The 23048-nt window shown below is 42.8% G+C and overlaps 1 protein-coding gene across 1 annotated transcript in view; it reads left to right on the top strand.

Moving 5' to 3' along the window:
- The window catches only part of RFX8 (regulatory factor X8), a 98547-nt gene extending 75706 nt beyond the window's left edge, over positions 1 to 22841 (top strand). The window contains 9 exon segments of the mRNA XM_045827266.1: positions 2468 to 2503; positions 2506 to 2522; positions 4958 to 4986; positions 4988 to 5094; positions 7376 to 7470; positions 12338 to 12450; positions 16765 to 16868; positions 16956 to 17272; positions 22665 to 22841. Coding sequence (XP_045683222.1) covers positions 2468 to 2503; positions 2506 to 2522; positions 4958 to 4986; positions 4988 to 5094; positions 7376 to 7470; positions 12338 to 12450; positions 16765 to 16868; positions 16956 to 17272; positions 22665 to 22841 — 995 coding nt within the window.
- Positions 22842 to 23048: the final 207 nt, after the last annotated feature.

Here is a 23048-nt window from a genome sequence, read left to right as displayed (position 1 = left end):
GTTCCTTTCTGGCTTTGGTGATATAGGCTTGAAAGACTAACTTGTGGTTTAGACCCTATACTCCTTAGGTGTAACCCCACAGCTGCTGGAATGTTCCTACAGAAGTTCAGCTGTTGCCCATGAAAGCCCAGCCAGCCCTTTCTCACCTCCTCTGCATTCCCTTCAGTTTCATTGTGGTAAAGTGGTTTCTTCTGTCTGTCCTTGGTGATAAGGTTTCTCTCCAGCTAGTATTCAGTTGGTTATTCAGGACAATTTCTCTACAATTTACTTGCAATTCCAGATTGGTCCTGGGAGGAGGTTAGTGTAGCTTCCCCTTATTCCTCTGCCTTCTTGGATCTCTAGACCCTATGATTATTTTAAAACAGTGACTTGGTCAATTAAAAATATTCCATGGCCCCTGCTGCCTGGAGGGCCTATTCTCCTTCTCTCACTGGGTAATATCATTCACTGCTTGGCTCTGGTCCCCATTCCCCAAGGGACCCCCTACTGGTCTCCCCAGAAACACAAGACAGGGTGTCTCCAAAAAGGCTTTTCCTGCCCCTCTCTGTGCCCAGATTGCCTTTCCCATGCCTGTTCCCCTGGCTAACTCCTAACTTACACATTCAAACCCAGATTGAATGTTACCTTCTAAGTGAATTCATCTCTGAGACCATCTTCCAAACAGGCCTGTCCCTCCCCTGAACCTCTCACAGTGTCAGGAAGCACTTTCCCTGTGGTTGGTAAGCCAGTAAACCTGATGACCCATTCTTGGAGCATGAGCCCCTTGAGGGTGGAGGCTGCCCTACTTCATCCAACAATTTGTAACCAGATAGCCTAGGGTCTTGCCACCTGCTGCCATGTACAAGTGTAACACAAGGACTGGTGGAGAAGGAAAATGGTTTTTATTAACACAGTATCCAATTTGGGGGGTCTGGGAGCATCCCTGCTCCAAAGCCAACCTTGTTTGCAAAACACAGAAATTCCCTTGTTTCTAGAAAGACTGAAACCCAAACCCATGCCCAGAAGTTCCCCATCATTTTTAATCTATACTTTTAGAGCCAAAGGTGGCTACACAAAGAGGTTTCCATCCTCAGGCTCTCTCTCCCTGGTGTGCACACTTGTGGGTACCACCATCCCCATCACTTCATGTAGCTTCTCTCACCGTCCCAGGGCCAGGGCACCTGGCTGGGGTATACTTCCTGGTCAATGCAGCCCAATGGGCTAGGGTCTCAGTCTGTTAGGCCCCAGTAACCAAGGCTGCTCATACCTCTGGGGCTAAGGATGTTTCCTGGCTTTTGCATCTGTGCTGCTCTCAGGGTGAGAGAATGGAAGCAGTCTAGGACCCATGTGCTGTGCTACACATGGTCACAGTATCTCAAGGTTTGGCACCCAGTGAGGCACATCCCAGCTCAGGACTCCACCTCTGTGGGCTGGCCTTGGCCCTGTGAGGCAAAAAGCACTGTGTGGGCCTGGTGTCTGCCAGTCCCACAAGCACTCCCACCCATGTAAGGCAAAGAACAAGCAGTTTCCCCATGTGTTCCATTTGAAGAAGTCTTTGCCTAGAAACCCATGCATGACAGAGCATCTGGCTTTTCAACCAATGTGTGCTAATGTCCACCATGTTTGTCAGCCCCCCAGTGTCTTTGTTCCTCTCTTAACTGCCATTTTCTCAACATGGGTAGAGTTTCCCAGCCAGTGCAAGGGCATGAGTGTCTTCACAGGGATAGGGCATCCAGCCCCCACAGCCTACACAGGCTCTGTTCTAGCTTCCTCCAGCTGTGTCACAAGCTGCTCAGCTACTGAGGAAATGCATTTTGGTTTGTGCAACCACACTGCCTTTGTTTATAGTTGCCTTGGGACATGGAAGCCTATCAAATCTCAGATCCAAGTTTATTCCTGGGCTGCCTTCAACCCTTCTTAACCAGTGCTTTGTGCAACTCCTTCCCTTTGCGGGGGGAGGTGCTGGCTCTGGCTGGATCAGGATTTCTCCTGGATTGGGGTCTCCCCTGGTCCCCAGTGACTTGACCAGACACATCTTGTTACTAATTCAGCAAACACACAGAATATTTATGGGGCAAATGTGTACAAGTGTTTCTCAGAAATATTTGTCATGTGAATAAATGATATATTTAAGAAGAAAGCACCCTTCTCTCTGTATGCTTTCTCTTTTCATCCTTTCCTTCAGTCATTTTCTGAAGAAGGCACTGTAGAAATGAGAAAGTCCAGGGAACTCAGGGTTTCTAGGTAAAAATCCTAACCTCCTTTAAGTAGGCTTGGCAGAGGCTGGGATTTCTTAGTCTTTCTGGGATGGATGGGGAGTATCTAGAAAAGTTGCCAGTTGAGAAAGTGCTAGCAGACAGTGGAAGCAGGATGCATGCAGCCTTCCCTGTGTGTAAGGCATCTAGGCACATGCCTTGTCCTTCACGCCATCTTACATGAGAATGTGGCACTATAGTATCAATAATGGTCATGTGTATTTCTCTTACAGAAGTTACTGTGTTTGTCAAAAGACTAAGAAGAAAGACCTTTCCAACATGGCAAAGGTAGGCTTTTGTCAACCAGACAGGAGAGAACAAAGCTCTTTTCTGAAGTGAAAGCTAAAAGCTGCAAGTATGCCATCAGAGCAGAGAGGCTGTTACCATGCACCCACAGGGCAGTCAGAGATCCTTGCTGGCTACTGGCTACGCAGGTTCTAGTGGGCCCCAGGCATTCAGCAAGAAGCCCACCTTCTCCTCCCCTCCTTAGAAGGGCCCTGTTGCCTGCTCTCTCTGTTTAAGAGAGAAAGTGGGGTGAGCAGGAAGACCCTGTGGAAGGGCCAACCAGGGCAGCCAGTGTCAGAGATGAAAGGACATCATAGCAGAGCCAAAGACAGACAGACAGAGCTGTGCCCCTGCATGTGGCCCCATGGACTCAGCAAGTCTGGGCTGCCAAGTTCCTCAACTCCGACCTTTTCTCTCCTGGGTGGATTGTGTCACTTCAGTGTTAGAAGATAGGGAAGAGCTGAGAAGAAGGTTACAAAATGCTGGCATGTGGGCCACTCAGGAATGTGTTCTGAAATCCTGTGGACACTAGATTAGGACAGAGTTAGAGACTGTCAACCTGTTCCAAATCAGTTCCAGCATGGGAGGAACTCAGCAGGGCCTTTGTTTACCGGTTCTATTCCTGACTGGGTCATCTGATGTGGCCCTGGAGCAACACCTTCATCCCAATCCAACTGAGTCCCCAGCCCAAGTTAGAGCCAGCCCTGCTCCACATTGTACCTTTATACTTCCTGCCACTAGCAAAAGTATACTTCAAACTGCAAGTGCCCTCACTTTTCTCTTCTGCAAAATGGAGGTGGCTCTAAGTGTGTAAGGGTGACCTATATGCTCTGAAAATGTAAGGGGACTGAATTGTCCCCATTGGACAGCTGAGAAAATCAGCCCTCAGGGGCTAAATTCATTGTCCAAGCCTTCTAAGAGATGAGGATAGTTAGTTTCTGAAGCCACACAGCCACCCTGCAGAATTAGTAAGTACTGCTGCTTCTTTAGAGCCATATGTTCCCTGCAGACCCTCTGTCCCCCCAGTTTTCCTCTCAGGGTAATTTAGGCTTATTGACTGGAGTGGAGGTAGAGGAAGAGCTGAAAGGTCCTGAGAGCCCTACACACATCTGCCTATGAACAGAAACATTCTAAATGATGCTTTCAGAAAGGCAGTTCTGTTACCAAATAGACTGGTGGGTGGTGGGTGGGGAGGCAGGAGCAGATACTGTTACCAAAACAAGGCTCCTCCCCTGGGGTCTCTCTGTCACTGTGGATTTTTTTGCCTGCTGCCAGGTGTTAGGAATTATGGCTCTCATGCTAGAGTTTGGAATTATTTATTTACTTAAAAGTTACAGAGATTTAGAGTAATGGCAGAATGTCACTGTTAAAATCCCAAAGTCCCTTAAAACACCCACAAACACACACAGCCCTTCCTTCCCCCCTTTGCCCTGGCAGGCCAGTCTCAGAACATGCCAATCAGAAGTACTGTCTTCCAGAAGAAAAAGAACAGAAGTCCGCAGCTCTCTTCTCCCAATTCTTCCCGGTAATCCATGCTCAATTGGGCAGGTTTTCCGTGGTCCCCAGCACCATCAGCTATGTTCCCACGATCTCTAGTTCTTAATTCAAAACCATGTGGCATCTTCTCATGGCTCACCATCAAGAATCCTTTCACCCCCTTTCTTTCCACAAGGTCTCTCATTGTCCCACGTCCTGCATTATCTCTCCTGGATTCTTTCAAACCACTAAGAGAAATAGCTGTCCATGGCTGCTACATCTTGCAGCCTGCTTCCTAAGCCATGTGGTAAAGGGAGCTCCCTCTCCACCCTCAAAATCGTGTGATTAGAACCAGTATGGCTGCTGTGCCTAAGTTTAAATCCCAGCATGAGTCTTCCTCCATAACCCCATTTCTGACTCCCACAATTGGCTACATCTGCCAGCACTCTAGTATTCTCTGCTTTTCTTGGCTGCCATATTAGTCCTGGCAGGTGTGGCCCCATGGCATGGAGCAAACTATTTCTAAGCTGTCACTTACACACTGTAAGGGGAGTTGCCTCCCAGTTAACTCAAGGGTCAAAGTTATGCCCATCTCCCTAGCTAGACTTGTTGATATGCAAAATAACAGTCAATGGCCCTGCTCCATTTGTCCCATTCTCCAGTCCAGGCTTGTGGGGGTGGGGATAGCCTATATTTCTATATTTCCTGGACACCCCAACTTCTGGACCCCATTTCAAATCCTTTGTTTGGAGGGCCCTGGCTGTACCCCATTATAGTTCTAGAATATGTGAATTTCAAACATTTTAATTGTTACTAAGGATTTCATTTTAATGGGCAATACCCAAATCCACTTCTTTTCTCAACAGAAAAAAAAAATCTTGTTAATTTGGAGGGCCAGGGGGATTAGGCAAAAGTAAAATGACAAGATTTAATTGAGTATTATGCTTCCCCATTATACTTAGACTATGAGAATGGTATTGAGAAATAACAGGAGTCAGCCTTCTGAAGTCAAATCTGAAAGGTATCATGAATGTTTCTACAGAAGCCCTGCCAAGGAACCTGAACAGCACAGGTGACCCAGAGAGCTGGGAAATGAAATATAACCTTCCCTCTTCTGCTTGCTTTGTTGAATGGAGTATGTGGCATGTATCGAGGGCAGGTGACATCACCTGCACTAATTTAAGGATTTCTTTTTTTTTTTTTAAGATTTTATTTATTTATTTTTAGAGAGGGAAGGGAGGGAGAGAGAGAGAGAGAGAAACATCAATGTGTGGTTGCTGGGGGTTATGGCCTGCAACCCAGGCATGTACCCTGGCTGGGAATCGAACCTGGGACACTTTGGTTCCCAGCCCGCGCTCCATAGGATTTCTTAATAGAAGTAGAACACAATTTACTCTTTGATATTGTAATTTATCTGCTTCTTCAGGGGGCAGATAATTGTGAACATCAACCTGGAGTGTCTCTTGTAGGAAAAAAATCTGCATCATTCTTGTACATGCACAGATTCAATATGTCTCTTCTCTCCTGTCTGAATTAGATTGAGTTAGCTCTCTGCCCTGCCAGACTCTGCTGGCACTACTGTGAGAATCAGCAAGTGTTTTTTTAACAACACAAACCATGGTGCTTTTACTGTATTTCATTATTTTACAAACAAGTGATATGAGGCATGTGGATATTCTTGCCCTTCACTATCTGATAATTGTGATTATTTTTTCAACAAAAAAACTCTCTCCTCCACAGAGAGCACCACAAGCTGGCCAACAGTGTAGCTGCACGGGGTGGTGGTGGGGAGCTTCTCACTCTGGGCAACACAGCAGGATTGCTGTGAGGCAAGAGGCTGCACATTTATGCCCCTCTCCCACACTGTGGTCCAGTCTCTAGGCTTTTGTATGAGGGTGGCTGAGAGGTGTTCTGGGGGCTATGCTCCCATTATCTGCCTTTTCCAGGATGCCCTAGGAAGCTTAGCAGCTTCTTCCTTGTGGGCCTGAACTCATCCTGGTGTACTCACTATGCATAAACTGCCTCCCCAGCATTTGTAAGCTCCTTCAGGTGTCAGCTTTGTCTTACCATCTTAGTCTACCCAACATAGTGCTGGCACATGGTAGCACTTCAGTATTTCATGAGTTGATGACACAGAGATTCAGCAAGGCACACAAGCACCACAAATTATCCTGTCCTATTTCTTGGATCTTGAAATAGGGCTGACTTTGATAGGATTGTACCAGTTCTTGAAATATTGAAATTGGTCCATTCTTGTTGGTAAGCAGCCTCTTCCCACCTCTTCCCCTCCCACCCTATTCTCTTGTCCCTTGATTATCCCCCCTGCTTCTATTGTTACCCCAAATCCCAGTTACTCCCCTAGATATTACCCTACTGACCAAACTGGCAACTAAAGGCTGAACACCTAAGCCAACATGCTTCAAAGCTATGGAGAACAATGCTGGTTAGTAGGAGCCCAATGAGCCCCCTTTTTGAGCCACTGGCTCCCACAGAAATCTCATGTGGTTTCTCAAACCCTGTTATTGCCCCCAGCCCAAGCCCTGGGGGCCCCGGGAAAGCAGGAGACCTCTCCCCAAGGGGCCTGCCAAGAGGCCTGCCTTCCTGTCCAGGGCTCCTGTGGGCCTGTTGGCATCCTTGGGTAACCTTTCAAGAGGAAAGAGAGCCAGCAGGGACCCAGCATGCTAGTAGCCCCTGCTGACAAATGGCAGGCAAATGCTTGAGGTATACCTGAAAGATCTATCACATGAACCATGGCCATGCCTCAGCCAGGACCATGGCAACCAACTGGGTTTTCTACACTCTTCTTGGTACCCAGAGGCACACAAAAAGAAGGCCAAAGGCTGGTTCATGTACTCTCAGTGCTGGCCATGTAGGTAGAGGACTCAAGTCCCTATGTCACACATGGCCAGGTTTCACCCTGCATGTCTGTACTGAGTCTGTAACCCCAGATGAGGCTGTGAACATCCCTCAACAGTTTTGATGTTCACCATCAATTAAAAGACACTAATAAATTACACTTTAATGAAAATGACAAGAATAGACAAGGTCATGCCTGTATCATGCAATGAGTTCATCTGAGGCCAGGTCTGTATAATTAATTACAAGGTGTAGTTATTATTTTGAAATATTTCTTTCCATTTCAACAAGGGGCAGATGTGGTTCCCAGAAGGCAAGTCCATATAAATTTGAACGAGATGACCACAGAGGTGACAAATCTGGACTTAGAATGCATCTTTTGTATTCAAAATGACTGTGAGGGAGTGCTTTTGAACTATTGTTCAAATGTTGTCCCTTGGGTTACCTGGAATACAGATATCTACTGTGAAGCTCTTTTGTGTTGCTAGCAATCTTTTTGTTTGTTTGTTTGTTTGTTTTTACAAGTTTAAGCAGTTTAATTTCTTTTCTAGGGACATCGACAGACCTCAATGTATTCCTCAATTGTCTGTCTTCAAATCTCCAAACAGTCATCTTCTAGGTGCAAAACCATATTTTTTTTACAAAGGGAGGAAGTGACTGTTGATCATTCTAGCTACATGACAGCACCGAGTACCCATGACCTGGTGGAATGAAAAATAACTTTCTGTGGCCAGAAATGTGTCAAGGTTGGTATGGGTGTTAAGGAAATAAAAGTAGTGTCTCACTCCTGTAGCAAGGCAGGAGTCAGAGGCTGGCACATCAGGAAAGTGTGTGTTTGCAGGTGAGCACACATGGTGAGCATATGTTGTTTGGATGTGTATGTGTGCAATGAGCCTGTTTGTGTGCAATGAGCCAGGTGAGGGTAAGTGAGCATGTGTGCAGGTGACCATGGCTGAGTGTATGTGTGCACCAAGCAAGAGTGTATAGGAGAAGGAGGGGTTTTCTCTGTTTGGAGAGAATAGTACTTGTCTGGGTATTTTGCAGAAACATCCAGGTAAAGCATCAAGCTGGATATTACAAAATCAAAGACAAATTAGTATTGAATGTGTGTGGATTTGGTCCTTCTGGTCAATATGCCACTTGGGAGTTACTTCAACAGGGTTCTTTGAGTCAATCATCACCACCATATGCATCAGCACTTTCAGAGCTGAAAATGCCATCAGAGAAAGCCACAGCACCCTTGACCCAGTGAGCCCATAGTGGGTGGGTGGATGGGGAGCTGGGGCTGTGCATTAAAAGTTTAGACCAAAACAAGGTAGCCAGGGGCCTCCCACCCTTGAGGCTTGTCTTCTGCAGGCTGAGGCAGTTATGAAAGGCCTTGATGAAGGAGGTAAAATTTAAATTAGGATGAAAAGGGAAGTAAGATGAAAATAACGTAAAAAGACAATATTCACAAGAAAACAACATGGGCACAGTGAGTATGGACCAGAGGAGTGTGGATGTTCTCTGATGGCCCACTAGAAGAAAACAATCACTGGTTACCACCACCAAAAAATACTGTTTATGTTGCTGAACATTTACCAGTTTGTTTTTTTTTGTCCTTCTTCACTTTGTGCTTTCCTTTAAAAGAGCAACTTTATGCTGCAAACAAAGAGCAATGCAATAATTACTATTTAGCTTTTGGTGTTAGCCACAGTTAACCTATGTACCCACACGGGGGTTTACCATACTTTCAATCCTACTCCAGTTCCTCCTTGTACATTAGACACTAGCCATAAAGACTCTCTCTTCTGGTCTTTATGCCAAGGACTGAATGCCGCCATTGCTTTTCTCCCCAAAAGTCCTTTTGTAATAGAGAATTGGGGAGCTAACTGGAGAATATTAGCTAAGCCTGACACAACAGTAGTTCCAGCTCAGCCTCAACAACTATATGATAATATGTGGTGGGAGGGGCCCAGCACCAGGGCACCTATTATCAGAATTGTTTCACCTAACCACACTAGCCCGTGGCATTATAACTCTTGGAAAATGGGCTTGCCTTTTATTACTAGAAAGCATCTGTATATAAAAATTGGTTGTGACCCTGAAGGTGTTTTGGGATGTTGCTACCAGGTTGATCCTCCAGAACAAGATTGGGTCACAGTTTGTACCTCTCACCCCTACCTGTTTTTTGCAACCCCAGGGACAGCCCAGGTCTTTTATAATGAATTGGCAAAAATTTATTCTCTGCATGTCCTTGTGGGCTCCATATATGCCAGCTGCCTTACCCATCTCAATATTACTTAGCTAAACCTCACTACAGTTTATATAGTTAGAAGACAAACTCAAGTATGGGTGCCAGTTGATGTAACCAGAGAATGGGAGGAACCCAAGGGCATAATAGCACTTAACAACGTGCTATCCTCCTTAAGAATCCAATGGTTTGTCAGCACTCTAATTGCATTCATTTTTTCTGCTATAGTTGTTGCAGCTACTGCTGCCATGGCAACTGCCACCCTCAGTTGACTCAGTTCAAACTGCTCATACTGTTGATGTTCTCTTAAACAATACCACCTTAGAAATGATCCAACAGGCCCAGATTGATCAAGAGATCCTGATGTGCCTTTTTGCAGTTGAATCAGCACTTGAGTGGATTGTCAAGCACCAGGATGCATTAGTGACCTTCCAACAGCTGACTCTGGATTCTCCAGGCTGTGCATCACCCAACTCCAATGGAACTCCAGCCAGCACTTCTGGAGCCAATATTCAACATCACCTCAGAGGGACTTTTTCTGTCAATTTAAAGGGATAACTTGATAAACTGCAGATAGAGATGCATCAGCAGTTGCAGAACATTCAGTGCTTGACCAAGCAGGAGGGTTTTCAAACCCTCCGTGATAATCTCGATGGCTAAATCCAAACAATCAGTTTGATGGACTTAACCTGAGAATGTGGGCCTTTGGAGTCACCAGTTGTTTACTGATTCTAATAATGTTTTGTATACTTCAATGCATTTGCAAATTATTTTCCCAGGGTTATGCAAGAGACCAGCAAGTAGCAAGCTTTGTGGGATCTATAGCAGTCCTAACTAAAAACAAGGAGAGAAATATAGGGAACCAATCTGCCTGACAATGGCAAATGTAGCCCAGCCCTCTTGGAAAGACCATAGGCATGGATTGGCTCTCCTGTGGGAAACCAGGCCTGCATTATACTTAGGCTGCTTTGAGACTTGCTGTTGCTAAAACTCCCTCACCCTGAGTTGAAGCAGCAAATGCTTACTGCATATCTTTAAAGTAACTTCCTGAAGTCTGTGCTAATTCTCCCAAGGACAGAGTGTAACCAGAACAATTACTGTTAGCATTCCCTTGCATTTGCAATATTTTTTCCTTGTTAATCTCTAGGAAGTAATCAGTAAATCCTTTCTTTTGTTATCTGTAAAAAGTAATTACCTAAAGCAAACTGAGTATAATGAATGAGAACCTTCTTTGATGTATGCTATTAGAAAGCCGATAAAAGCTTGTCAAGGCAGGGGTCGAGGCTCTCTCCCCTTGAGAGAGTGGCCGCGCCATCCCTTTTTCTCCGCAGGCCTTTGGTAGTCTGTGTGAATTTGTTCATTGCATCCACAACATATGGACCCCACTGGACAGAGTCCACATCAGTAAGATGAAAATAACATAAAAAGACAATATTCATAAGAGAACAACATGGGCACAGTGAGCATATGAAACACTGCAGTACCTCTTTAGGGAAGAACAGGACTTCTGTGGAGCAGAGCAAACAGGTGGAGGTGTGGCACAAGGAACTGGACTTTGGGGGTTTTATCCTTTAAGTCTCAGTCATATTTCTTTCTTTCCCCTTTCCTCCCCACCTGGCTTTGTCTGTATCCCTGTTTTTCCAGTCAAGGAGAAGGGGCAGAAATATAACTGGGTTCATTAACAAAGACTGCAGGGGGACACTGGGTCACAAACTTCATTAAGTGGAACCAAAAATGTAAACTTGGGCTTGTCAGAGATGACTAATGGCTTCAGTTGTTCACACCTGACAGCGTGCTAGCAAAAGAAATGTTCAGTGGTGTCATGTGCTCTATTCTCCCCATTCTCATGTAGGTGGGTCCAGGAGAATTTCTAAATGTAAGACCCTGAAGTACCACACTAGTGGTGAGCAGAGTAATGCTCATTGTTTGTGGTTTACATATAAACATTATTGCAGAGAGCACCAACCACCAGAGCTTCTGCTCTCAATGCTTTTAGAAAGTGTATATCCTAAGAATACTAAAACACCAATTCAAAAGAACCTATGCATCCCAATGTTCACAGCAGCACAATTTACAATAGCTAGATGCTGGAAGCAACCAAGATGCCCATCAGTAAATGAATGGATCAAAAAACTATGGTACATTTACATAATGGAATTCTATGCAGCAGAAAGAAAGAAGGAGCTCCTACCCTTTGCAACAGCATGGATGGAGCTGGAAAACATGCTAAGTGAAACAAGCCAGGCAGTGAAAGACAAATACCATATGATCTCACCTTTAACAGGAACCTAAATAACAAAACAAACAAGGAAAATATAACCAAAGACACTGAAATAGAGGCCAGGCTGACAGTGCCCACAGAAGAGAGTAGAGGGAATTTAAGGGAACAGTGGGAAGGGTTCAAAGGAACAAACTTAAAGGACACATGGTCATAAACTAAGGGGAGGGTAGTAATGGAAGGGAAGTGGGGAGGGGTGGGAGGGAGGACTGGATTGGGAGTAAAAAGGAGAAAACTGTATTTGAACAATGATTAAAATAAAAAAAAAGAAAGTGTATTTGTGTTTATTGAATGCATGGTTCCTTCCAGGAGCTCCATTTCAGGTGATCAGAAACACTAGCTTAGGTGATCAGAAGTCATGTGGGATGTTGCTATTAAAGAGAATTCCCATGTACCCAAAGCCTAGGACAATCCTTCTGTACATTGAGTGGGTTTCAGTTGGGGCAGAAGGGAAGACAAGGAAATATGAGAAAGGGCATGTCCTCATGTCTATCCAGTCTCTCCATCTCTTCTTCAGGGACTTGGTTTGAGCAAGTAGACAGACCACATGCATATGATGAGTCTTAGGGAGCCTTTCCAACATATGCATGTGAAATTCATATGACTCCATTGGTTGTAATTCACTTAAAGTGAGGCCCAAGGCTACTCTCAATGTACATGGAGAGTCTCTTTGTCTGCATGTAGAAGCATCCCATGGGTGCTCAGTTAAGTGTCATTGGAGTTGTCAGATGGCCTTGGTTCTGCTGGACACAAAGTTGGGAACTTCTGGTCCTCAGATAAATTACATCATTCTGCCCTGGACTCATCTCTAGACAAAATGGATCAAGACCAGAAAACGGTTGGTGTACCACTGCCTCTCTTCTCACCTTATCAGTTCTTCTTCCTCTTCTCATTTCTCCACTAAAACATGTCTGTACCTGACAAATGTATGCATTTGAAAACGTGCTCATCTTCATTTTGTCAAAAATGTAATAGCCAAGCAGAAGCAAAGAGGAGTTCCTCAAGTTGGCTGCCAGCTTCCAGCTAATATGGAATTTCCTTCCCACCACCATGAGCAAAGACATGACTGCAATAGACACACAGTTTTGGTAAGTCAGAGAATGCAAATCACTTGTACCTTAAAATGTTATTATAGCATAATAACTTTTCATATTTTTATGTAGAATCCAGTCTTATTTTAACCTTTTCATGTAAAATACAACATAGACACATAAAACCATAAAAAACTTATTTTAACCCTCACTTGCGGGAATGTTTATTGATTTTTTTAGCGAGATAGGAAGGGAGAGAGAGAAACATTGTTTGGCTGTTTCCCTTACACATCCTGAGCAGTGATCGAACCTACAACCTTTTGGTGAACAGGATGGTGCTCCAACCAACTGAGCCACCTGGCCAGGGCTATAACAACATTAAAAAAAATGGCAACACAAGAGTCCAGCAAACAGTTGAACCACTCTTTACTTTCCCATTCCTCATTGTTGGATGCACAGGAACCATGCCCTTGTTTTTGAATTATGTGCTTTGGGACATTTTGAGAAAAGCACCAAGGGAGATAAGTGAGGTCTAAAAAAAAAAGGTAAGTTCTTCATATATTTTGGAGATTAAACACTTGTCTGAGGTATCACTGGCAAATGTGTTTTCCCATACAGTTGGTTCTCTTTTTATTTTAATACTGTTTCCTTTAGCCATTCAGAAGCTTTTTATTTTGATAAGATCCCATTTGTTTATTCTTTATGTCCCTTGCTCTAGGGGACATATCAGTAAAAATGTTGCTTCATGAAATATCTGACATTTTCCTGCCTATGTTCTCCTCTAGGACTTGAATAGTGTCATGGCTTATATTGATATCTTTTATCCACCTTAAATTTATTTTTGTGTATGGTGTAAGTTGGTGCTCGAGTTTCATTTTTTTTGCATGTAGCTGTCCAGTCCTCCCAACACCATTTGTTGAAGACACTATTGTTACCCCATTTTCTGTTGCAGCCCCTTTGTCAAATATTAATTGACCATAGAGACTTGGGTTTATTTCTGGGCTCTCTGTTCTGTTCCATTTGTCATGTACCTGTTTTTGTGCCAGTACCAGGCTGTTTTGATTACAGTGGCCTTGTAATACAGTTTGGTATTAGGTATTGTGATCCCTCCTACTTTGCTTTTCTATCTCAAAATTGCAGCAAATATTTGGGGTCGTTTATGGTTCCATATAAATTTTTGAAGTGTTTATTCTATGTCTGTGAAATATGCCACTGGCACTTTAATAGGTATTGCATTGAATCTGTAAATTGCTTTGGGTAGTATGGACATTTTGATGATGTTAATTCTTCCAATCCATTAACACAGTATATGTTTCCATTTGTTTGTGTCTTTCTTGATTTCTTTCTTCAGTGTTGTGTAGTTTTCCGCATACAGGTCTTTTACCTTCTTGGTTAGATTTTTTCCTAGGTGTTTTATTTTTCTTTTTGCTATATCAAATGGTATTTTTTCTTGATTTCTGCTTCTTCTGTTTCATTGTTGGTATAAAAAATGCCTTCAATTCCTGAATATTGGTTTTGTATCCTGCTGTTTTGCCAAATTTGTTTATTAGGTCGAGTAGTTTTTTGGTGGAGTCTACAGGATTTTCTATATACACTATCATGTCATCTGTAAACAATGACAGTTGTGTTTCCTCCTTTCCAATTTGGATGCTTTTATTTCCTTTTCTTGTCTGGTTGCTGTGACTAAAACTTCCAATACTATATTATTAAATAGACTAGGTGGTGAAAGTGGACAACCTTGTCTTGTTCCTGATCTTAGTGGAAAAGATTTTAGCAGCAACCCAATTAAAAAATGGTCAAAAGACTTGAACAGACACTTCTCCAAGGAGTACATACAGAGGATCCAGGGACACATGAAAAGATGCTCTGATTGCTAGCTATCAGAGAGATGCTAATTAAAACCACAATGAGATACCACTTCACACCAGTAAGAATGGCCATCATAAACAAAGCAACAAACAACAAGTGTTGGAGAGGTTGTGGAGTAAAGGGAGCCCTAGTGCACTGTTGGTGGGATTGCAGACTGGTGCAACCACTATGAAAAACAGTATGGAACTTCCTCAGAAAACTAAAAACGATCTGCCTTTTGACGCAGCAATTCCACTGCTAGGATTATATCCTAAGAACCCTGAAACACCAATCCAAAAGAACCTATGCACCCCAATGTTCATAGCAGTGCAATTTATAGTAGCCAAGTGTTGGAAGCAACCTAGGTGCCCATCAATAAATGAATGGATCAAAAAGCTATGGTACATTCACACAATGGAATTCTATGCAGCAGAAAGAAGGAACTCCTACCCTTTGTGACAGCATGGATGGAACTGGAAAGCATTATGCTAAGTGCAATAAGCCAAGCAGTGACAGACAAATACCATATAATCTCACCTTTAACAGGAACCTAAATAACAAAACAAAGAAACAAGCAAAATATAACCAAAGACACTAAAATAGAGAACAGTCTGACAGTGTTCAGAGGGGAGAGGGGAGGGAATTTCAGGGGAATTTCAGGGGAAAAGGGAGAGGGTTTACAGGACCAAGTATAAAGGTTATGTGGACAAAAACTAGGGGTGGGTGGAAATGGGAGGGAGGTGAGGAGGGCTGGGTGGGTGAGCCTGGATGGGAGTAAAAGATAGAAAATTGTACTTGAAGAATAATCAAAATAAAATCATTTGAAAATTAAAAAATGGGTTCTTGGGGGCACTCATATTTAACTTGCAGTAATAACAATTGATAAAGTCACCAATGTACAGTGGAAAATCTAAAGTAGTATTCATTTCACAAACTTTCTGGTCAAATAGATGGTCTTTACCTGTCAGGGAAGGTCACATTTGTCACCACCATGGCTCCGATGCAGCATAGCAGAGTTCTAGGAAGTTCACCACAGCCTCATGGAAAGGATTATTCATCTCAACAGATACTTACTGTGGCCCTGAAAGGTCCTAGTCACCTTCCTGGGCACTGGACATAGAGCAGGGGAAAGACAAGCAAAGTCTTCTCACCATGCTTACACACTAAGCAGGGTGAGGAGCCCTGCTCCAGGGGGTGCTGCTTGGTGCCCTCATAGTAGGCAGGTGGTCACAGTAGGCAAGTGGAATAGGAAGAAAAGACAAGTCCTACTCTAGGTCAGCTTTGCAAACACCATGGAGCTCTTTCAGGAGTTGTTGCTGTAAGCTGCCCTATTGGTGACAATCATTTGTAATGAGGTTCTCCCCTCTAATGATGTCCAAATTGGCTCTGCTTTATGCTAATGGTCTTCCATACTAAAGTGATAAAAGTATATTCACATGCAATCACGGGGAAAAAATTGTCCTGTAGTTGTTGTTTTTCCCTGACTACCTTCTCTAGACCTCCATATGAAGTCAAAGTATTAACACCAGCTGTTTTTTCTCATCACTTGGACCATAGTTTCCAAGTTTAAACAGGCCAGGAGTTGTTAGGCTCATTCCATACCAGATCATGCCATCCCACCAAACCAGCATCTTTCACCATAGATCCATCAATGAATATACATCGTAAAGGGCTGTGGAATAGACAAAAGTCTTTGAAGTGGACAAAATGGTTGGGCACCCCTTCTGAGTTGTCTCCACCTGGCATTATCTTTAAGTTATTTTACAACTCTGTACCTTGTATGAAACTGATAGTAATGCAAATGGTAGTCCTCCCCAGAAATGCTTGCTGGTGGTATCAAGTGGATGCAGTGATTACCACCCCAAGGATGAATCCCTTTTGCAACTATTTGTAAATTAATGCCAGCATTCTCTACTGTCTATGTTGATACTTTGAATTCTTCACTGAACCAGTTGCAACAGCTTTCTAGTTCCTGCATTCATTCATGCTCATTTTATATTTGTATAAGATTTGTGGTTTTACCTTAATTAAAAATTTGTCTTTTAACAATTATAATAGGTCAGATCTCCTCTGCTTCTCATCTGAACATTAATTATCCTTTTTTTTTCCTGGAAGGCCAAAGGCCTTAGGATTTAAAGCAGTCAGCTGAGTCAGCTTGCCCTACTGTCTCCCCTACACAATCTCCCCAGTGACAGGCCCACGAGAGAGGATGTCTCTCTATGCTGAGCACCAGCCTCCTTCCTTCACCCACTTCGCTCATCAAAAGTTGCAGCTACACAGACTGAAGCAGGGGAAAGGGCTTCATTTGCAGCATCACAAATGGCAGTGGGACCCCTCTGTACTCTGCCTGCACCTTCCTCCACCCTCTCCTTTGCTTCCCTGCATGCCACCCATGGGAGGCTGAGGGTGCAAGTCCCCTGCTCTGAGAATTTCTGTAGGATTTAATCCATCTCAAACCAGATGAGTTTTAAGTTTCCTTTCATGGCTCAGGCTATTTAGCTTTCTGTTCTTTCTGTACAAAAGTCACCTTGCTGGGGTTCTCTGGATATGGAATGTCAGCCACATGGGTGATGGACTCTGCCTAGAACCCCTCAGAATCAGCTATAGGAGTGAGGGTCTAGTACACAGTACTTAAAAGCCTCAAAAAATTAAGTTTCACATTGATCTGTTTTTGTTTATATAATTATTCATTTTGGGTTGTTATTTAAATGTAGGGTCCTGGCATCTGCTTCATTTACTGCTTTTGGAATATGTGATTCATATACTGCAGTCACACATAGAAGAGGAGGAGGATAAAGAAAATGTGGGAAATATCATGGAGATGCTACCAGATGACAGTCTGCTGTCCAGCCCAGACCAGTCACCTTGCCACCCTCCAGAGCCTTCATCATCTCAGGAGTGTGAAAGCCCAAGTGTGGACCCAGCCTGGGTGATGCTGAAACCCCTGAGCCAGAACCAGTGTCCTGTGGTTGTGGGAAGCTTGGTCTTCAGGGTCCTGGGTCCCCTGGTGGACACTGCCACAGGCAATAAGGTAGACACTAGGGCCCCAACTCCTGGTCAGTTTTTTCAAGGGCTTAAAAACTACCAGGTGGTTAATAAACCTATAAAGAACACATTGTCCAATCAATGACACAGGATTCTAGAATGATCCTTGCTTTAAGTGATTTTGCCAGGCATGATAATAATAGTGTATCTGTTGGTCACTGCTCAGCTCAGTTTGGGGTTCATTAATATGCACTGGAATGATTAGAGGTGAGGAATATGTGGCTGGCCTGGGTCTTGCCCTCCCAGACCTTCCTTGACATGGTTAGCTTAACTAAGAAATAGATGGCCACTAGCCACTATACTGAGTGGTATGCATTGAAAGTGCCTCTAGCATTCAAAGAAAGGAAACAGCGAACAATCTGAATAGAAAGGATTTTGAAAATATGGAATTGGGATACATATTAAAAGATATAAAATTAAGGACTGCTATTTATCCAACACCTACTATATGCCCTTTATATACATTATCATGAAGCCATACAATACTACATAGCATCTATTCTGATTATTTTCATGACATGGATAAGAAAACTGAGGCTCAGAGAAGTTAAATGACTTGCACAAAGTCATACAGTAAGTAAATTATGAAATAGAGATTGGACCCCTTGCCTGCCTGATCTCAAGTCTATTCTTATTCCACAACATTAAGGTGATCCAAGAAGAGTAAAACACATGTTTCAGACATCAGAGATAGGTCCTTGAATGCCAAGATCGACACAGTAAACAACTGAAACACCTCCACTGACTGGAGGGAGTGGCAGGTTTACAAAATCTTGACAAAAATTGCCTTGGTGGTAATTTCTGAAACTTCCATATCTATGTGTGGAAGTTTAGCCAGTTTACATAGCATCTCTCCAGCACCCATGAGTTCCCTTTTTGAGTAGATGAGAGGTGCTTAGTAGGAGACTGTGGCGGGGGGGGGGGGGGGAGCTCCATATGCAGAGCCACCCCACCCCCCATCTGCCAGGAATGAGAATAAGTCTACCAAGACATGATCTGCTTGGGGAGGAAAGGTGGCAGATCCCTCAAAGGAGAAGGGCCAGGAGCCTGTTCCTCAAAGGGCTTTTATTGGGTTTATTTGCATAGGAATACAGGGCTTATGCATAAAGCTCATCAATCATTGTCAGGCAGTAAGGATCAAACAATAGATAACATTCAAAGAACTATGAGGGCTTATTTTGAGTCAGGATCAGATAGCTAAAGGGCCATAAAACTTTGGGGAAATAAACTCATTTCATGCTTGGACCCTTATCATTTAATTTGAGGGTATTAGCAAAGCAAGTTTCACAGGATTTTATGCATTCTTTCTTAGGCCTGATCATCCTGGGGAACCTGCCCTTTCAGCACAGGGCTGCACCTACCTCTGGCATTGTTTCAGGCTTAAGTTGGGCAGGGGTAGTAAGGCAGCCAAGAGATTAGGAGGCTTCTTGCAGACAGAATGAGGACTCAGGCTATGTCAAAGCCAAGGGGCAAGGTTCCATCACCCCCTTTTTCTATAGCCCCCCCAAGTCCTTCCCTGAGGGCCCCTTCATGGCCATGTCTGTCTTGGGTCATCCCTCCTTTGAGGAATCTTACCTGCCCTTGGCCAGCCAGTCATCCACTCGGGGCCAAGCAGGGTGAAGTAAAGGGGGCAGAGGGGGTGCCCCTGCCAGGGAGATTAGTTTTGTCTCCTTAGTGGCTTAGGGTTCCAAAGTCTCTCACTCAGCCTTAGCCATGGAGGGTTACAGCTTCTGAAACCAGGCAGGGCAGTTCCCAACAGGAGACCATTAAAGGCAGGGTGTTGCCCTTGACCTGGGCTAATAGTGGTCATGGCCATGGGATGAGTCACAGCCTGAAAGTGTTCATGCCCTACAGTCCTCAAAATAACAAGAACCTTCCAGGGACCTCTCCTTCCTCATCAAATCCTCTTTCCAAGTTCTGTAGAGTGCAGAGAACCTACACAAGCACTACTGGTCTAAAAAGACACCATGCTCAAAAATAATAAAATCAGGAGCAAAGGAAATGCATCTCCCAATTTTACTAATTCTCTGTCCATATTTGGTATTACCTTGCAGTAGTTAATTCAGATATCCAGCTACCTTCAATGACCTTGGTGCAGTAGATTCAGACATTTGTCTGTAAACAAGAAACTCACCTCTTCTATGAGTATGTGTATGAAGCTGACAAGACCGATGAAGCTTGAAATAATTAAATACTGACCTTCCTAATCAGGGACTCAATGGCAGGGGGATGGAAATGGGAGGAAATTGGCCTCCTCAGAGGCAGTTGAGTCACCACTCACCAGCAGATGTTTCAGGGCTCTCAACAGAGAGGAAGCCCCATTGAATCTGAAGAAGGGACCAGTTGGATAATCTGTACCCAGGAGAATGTTTTTCCTTGTTCCCTGACCTTCTGGAGAATATATCCCATCCTTGCAACACAACACTACAAGGGCTGGACAGTGGGAAGCTCAACTGAGAACACTCTGAAACATTCTGTGGAGCCTTAACAGGGCAAGCATTTGTGCTGGGCATTTAGCTGCAACAGTGCAGATCTACCTATTTACAGGCTGGAACAAGAGCTAGGGCTGTAGAGAATTTGAGATGTCCCTTAGTCACCAAGGTAATTGGGAAAAACATTTACTTTTTGGGGCATATTTGGAAGTGGGTAGAGAACAGACAGTGATGGGGTCCCTGTTCTGGGCATTTAAAGGCATTATTTCAGCAACCCAGCAAGATGGTGTTACCATTGCTCCATTTCACAGATAGCATAACTGAAGTTCCTAAGGGATTGAGTAATGTTCCCAAGGTCACCTTGCAATAATGGGCAGAGCAGGGATTCAAACCTCCATATATCTTCTGACACTATCCTTTTCTAACACCTCCTCTCTCTCCAAAGGTACTTCCATGTGTTTTAATTCTAAAATCATTGAGTTGGGAATAAATGAAAAATATCTTCAAGTCTGATCATTTGGGGAAATAACTGGGCAGTTCTGGTACACAACTTCCTGTGTTTAAACTCCACATTCTTCACTTACTAGCTGAGAACCTTGGGAAAGTTAGTTAATTTATCTGGTCCTCAGTCTCCTTATTTACAAAATGGTAATATTAATATCTAATCCCATAGGGCCATTATGAAGTTTAACTAAATTAATCATTATTCTTAGAACATAAAGTTTGTAGAGCATAGTAAGTATTAACAACTACTAGTCATTGTTATTATTTCTACAACAAAAGCTCATAATCTGAACATCTTTCCATAACATTTTCTACCCAATTCCCTAGCAATTCTTAAGTTAATAATAATGGGGTTTGACCTATAATCATGTGCCACATAATGACATTTTCATCAATAATGGATCACATATACAACAGTGGTTCCATAAGATTATAATGGAGCTGAAAATTTACTGTCACCTAGTGACTTCATAGCACAACACATTACTCACATGTTTGTGGTGATGCTGGTGTTCAGACCACTGCACTGCCAGTCATATAAAAGCATAGCACATGCATTATGTATAGGACATAATACTGGATAATGATAATAAATGTTACTGGTTGATGTGCCTACTATATTACATTTTTCATCATTATTTTAGAATGTACTCTTTCTACTTATAAAACAAAGTTTGCTATATGACAACATGCTATGTCACACTGGCTGCAACTTCATACAGTACCTCTTGATTACATCATCCTCATACTTGATTTAATCTCATGTTGTTTTGCACAGTAACATCCTATACAGTCTTGTAGCCCAGGAGCAATTCACTATGCCATACAACCTACTTGTGTGGTAGGCTATACTATCTAGATTTGTGTAAGTGCACTTTATGAGGTTCACATAAGGATGAAATCTCCTAATGACAAATTTCTCAGAACATACCCCTAATAGTTAAGAGGCACATGGCTATATATTTAACTGGTGGAAACAATAGAGAAGATGTTAAGTACTTTATTGACTATACAACAAAGCATTACAAGCAGGCTAATGTCAGATAATCCAAGGTAACGTGCATTAGGGATTAATTAAACATGCTTGTATTGGTGAATGCCTGCTGAATTAGCAATAATGCCAAAAAGTTATGCTCATTTAATTTTCATCACATTCATTATTCAGCATTGCACTCATCATCAACAAAAACGCATAACCCTCTGTGCCCCGTCTCCATTCATCTGCCACAAGTTAATGCCCCATTCAACTGCACATCTGTGTTAATCTCAATCTTTGAACAATTACTGCTGCCTGCATCTGCAGGAAGAACTGAAGTCAGGATTCTAAAAACCATAGCTATCTGTTGCTCTTCTATATTCTAGCTATGTTCAAAATAGTAAGATGCCAAGGTGTGTTTAAGAATGAAGTAAAAAGTTATAATGGTATTTAGGTCATGTAACTCAAGGATTAAAACATAGTAAAATTATTAAAAAATAAGTGATTCTTCAGCTATAGAGTACAGGTGAAGAAAATTTTTTTTGAGAAATGAAAAATATCTTTGAAATGGGTGGTGATGGTGTTATTAAAAGGATGAGAAATGTACTTTCATAAACCTTTCTTTCGGGGTTATCTTGTGTACACTTTTGTCAAAATATATTAGCTTGTTTGGGACTTATGGATGGAAATTGACTAAGAAAATATATCTCCATTGGTTTTTTAAAGTAATCATGTACAAGGATTTGCCAACCTTCTGAGTACCCTCAGAGCTAAGGGAAGGATGGCATTTATCCCTTATTCCTCTGATAGGAAGACTTATCTGAGAGCTGGTACTTCAACTCATACTGGAATCTGTGAACCTCTCAAATCCATTACTATACAATCAAGTGTCAATTTAATCAATGATTGTTTTCACATATTTTCCCCTCCTTATCTACTAGTATATTTGATAGATGGTGGAGGTAGGGTCTATGTGAGAATTTGACCCAGTTATGTCAGCTCAGAACAGATGAGGATGAAGGATTGGTATCCATCTGGAAAGCAGTCAGAGTCTGAGTACTATAGCCACATGGAAAGCCATGGATATTTCACAGTCTGCCTCTTGATTTTCACAACCGAGTCTTCCACATCTCTAATGGGAGAGTGTTGTTTTGCAATCAGTGCCTCACAAACAGCAGCAGGCAGACCCCCATTCCTTTTCCTAAGGAGAGCCCATGTGCTCCCACTCCCCATGGCCTTCCTCTCTTGCACCATCCCTGAAGGCCTCATCACACCCTTCCATGAAGGCCTCATCACACCCTGAGCATTCCCCCTAATAAATTAGGATCTGTGGTAGAAATAAATCCACAAGATTCCCAAGGTAGGGGTGAGGGTATGGTAGAATAATTCAAATAGTGAGTCCTGTGGCAGGAAATGTTGTTACTTTTTCTTTTTACCTTTTGCTTTTAAGCATTTCCTTCTTGCAGCTCATCCAGGTATTGTTAGAATACAAGAATACCAAAAGCACTATCAACTTCTGCCTCTCAGTGGGACAAGAAGCCCTCATGACACTAAAAGATAGACAAAAATTTTTTGACTTAAATACCAGATATACCCAAATTTCTGAAAATATTCATTTCATAGAAAGCAGTGCTAATAATTAAGGTGATTTAATTGAATAGGACATGAAAAAAATAGATCTTTATTCTTAAAAATATATTACATGCTAAAACTTTTATTGATAAGAAAAAAGATTTTATGTTACATAATAGATGTAACATTGTTTATTTTATGTTTATATGTATTTCAAGGAGTTGGTTTTGATGAAAAGTATAAACTGATTTGGAGAATAATTTTTGCCTTTGTTGCTT

This window comes from Phyllostomus hastatus, unplaced genomic scaffold (genome assembly GCF_019186645.2).
Source record: "Phyllostomus hastatus isolate PE091 unplaced genomic scaffold, TTU_PhHast_1.1 phas_scaffold_78, whole genome shotgun sequence".
Taxonomy (NCBI): domain Eukaryota; kingdom Metazoa; phylum Chordata; class Mammalia; order Chiroptera; family Phyllostomidae; genus Phyllostomus; species Phyllostomus hastatus.
The sequence above is the reverse complement of the archived record's forward strand: the minus strand, read 5'-3'. Positions and strand labels throughout refer to the sequence as shown.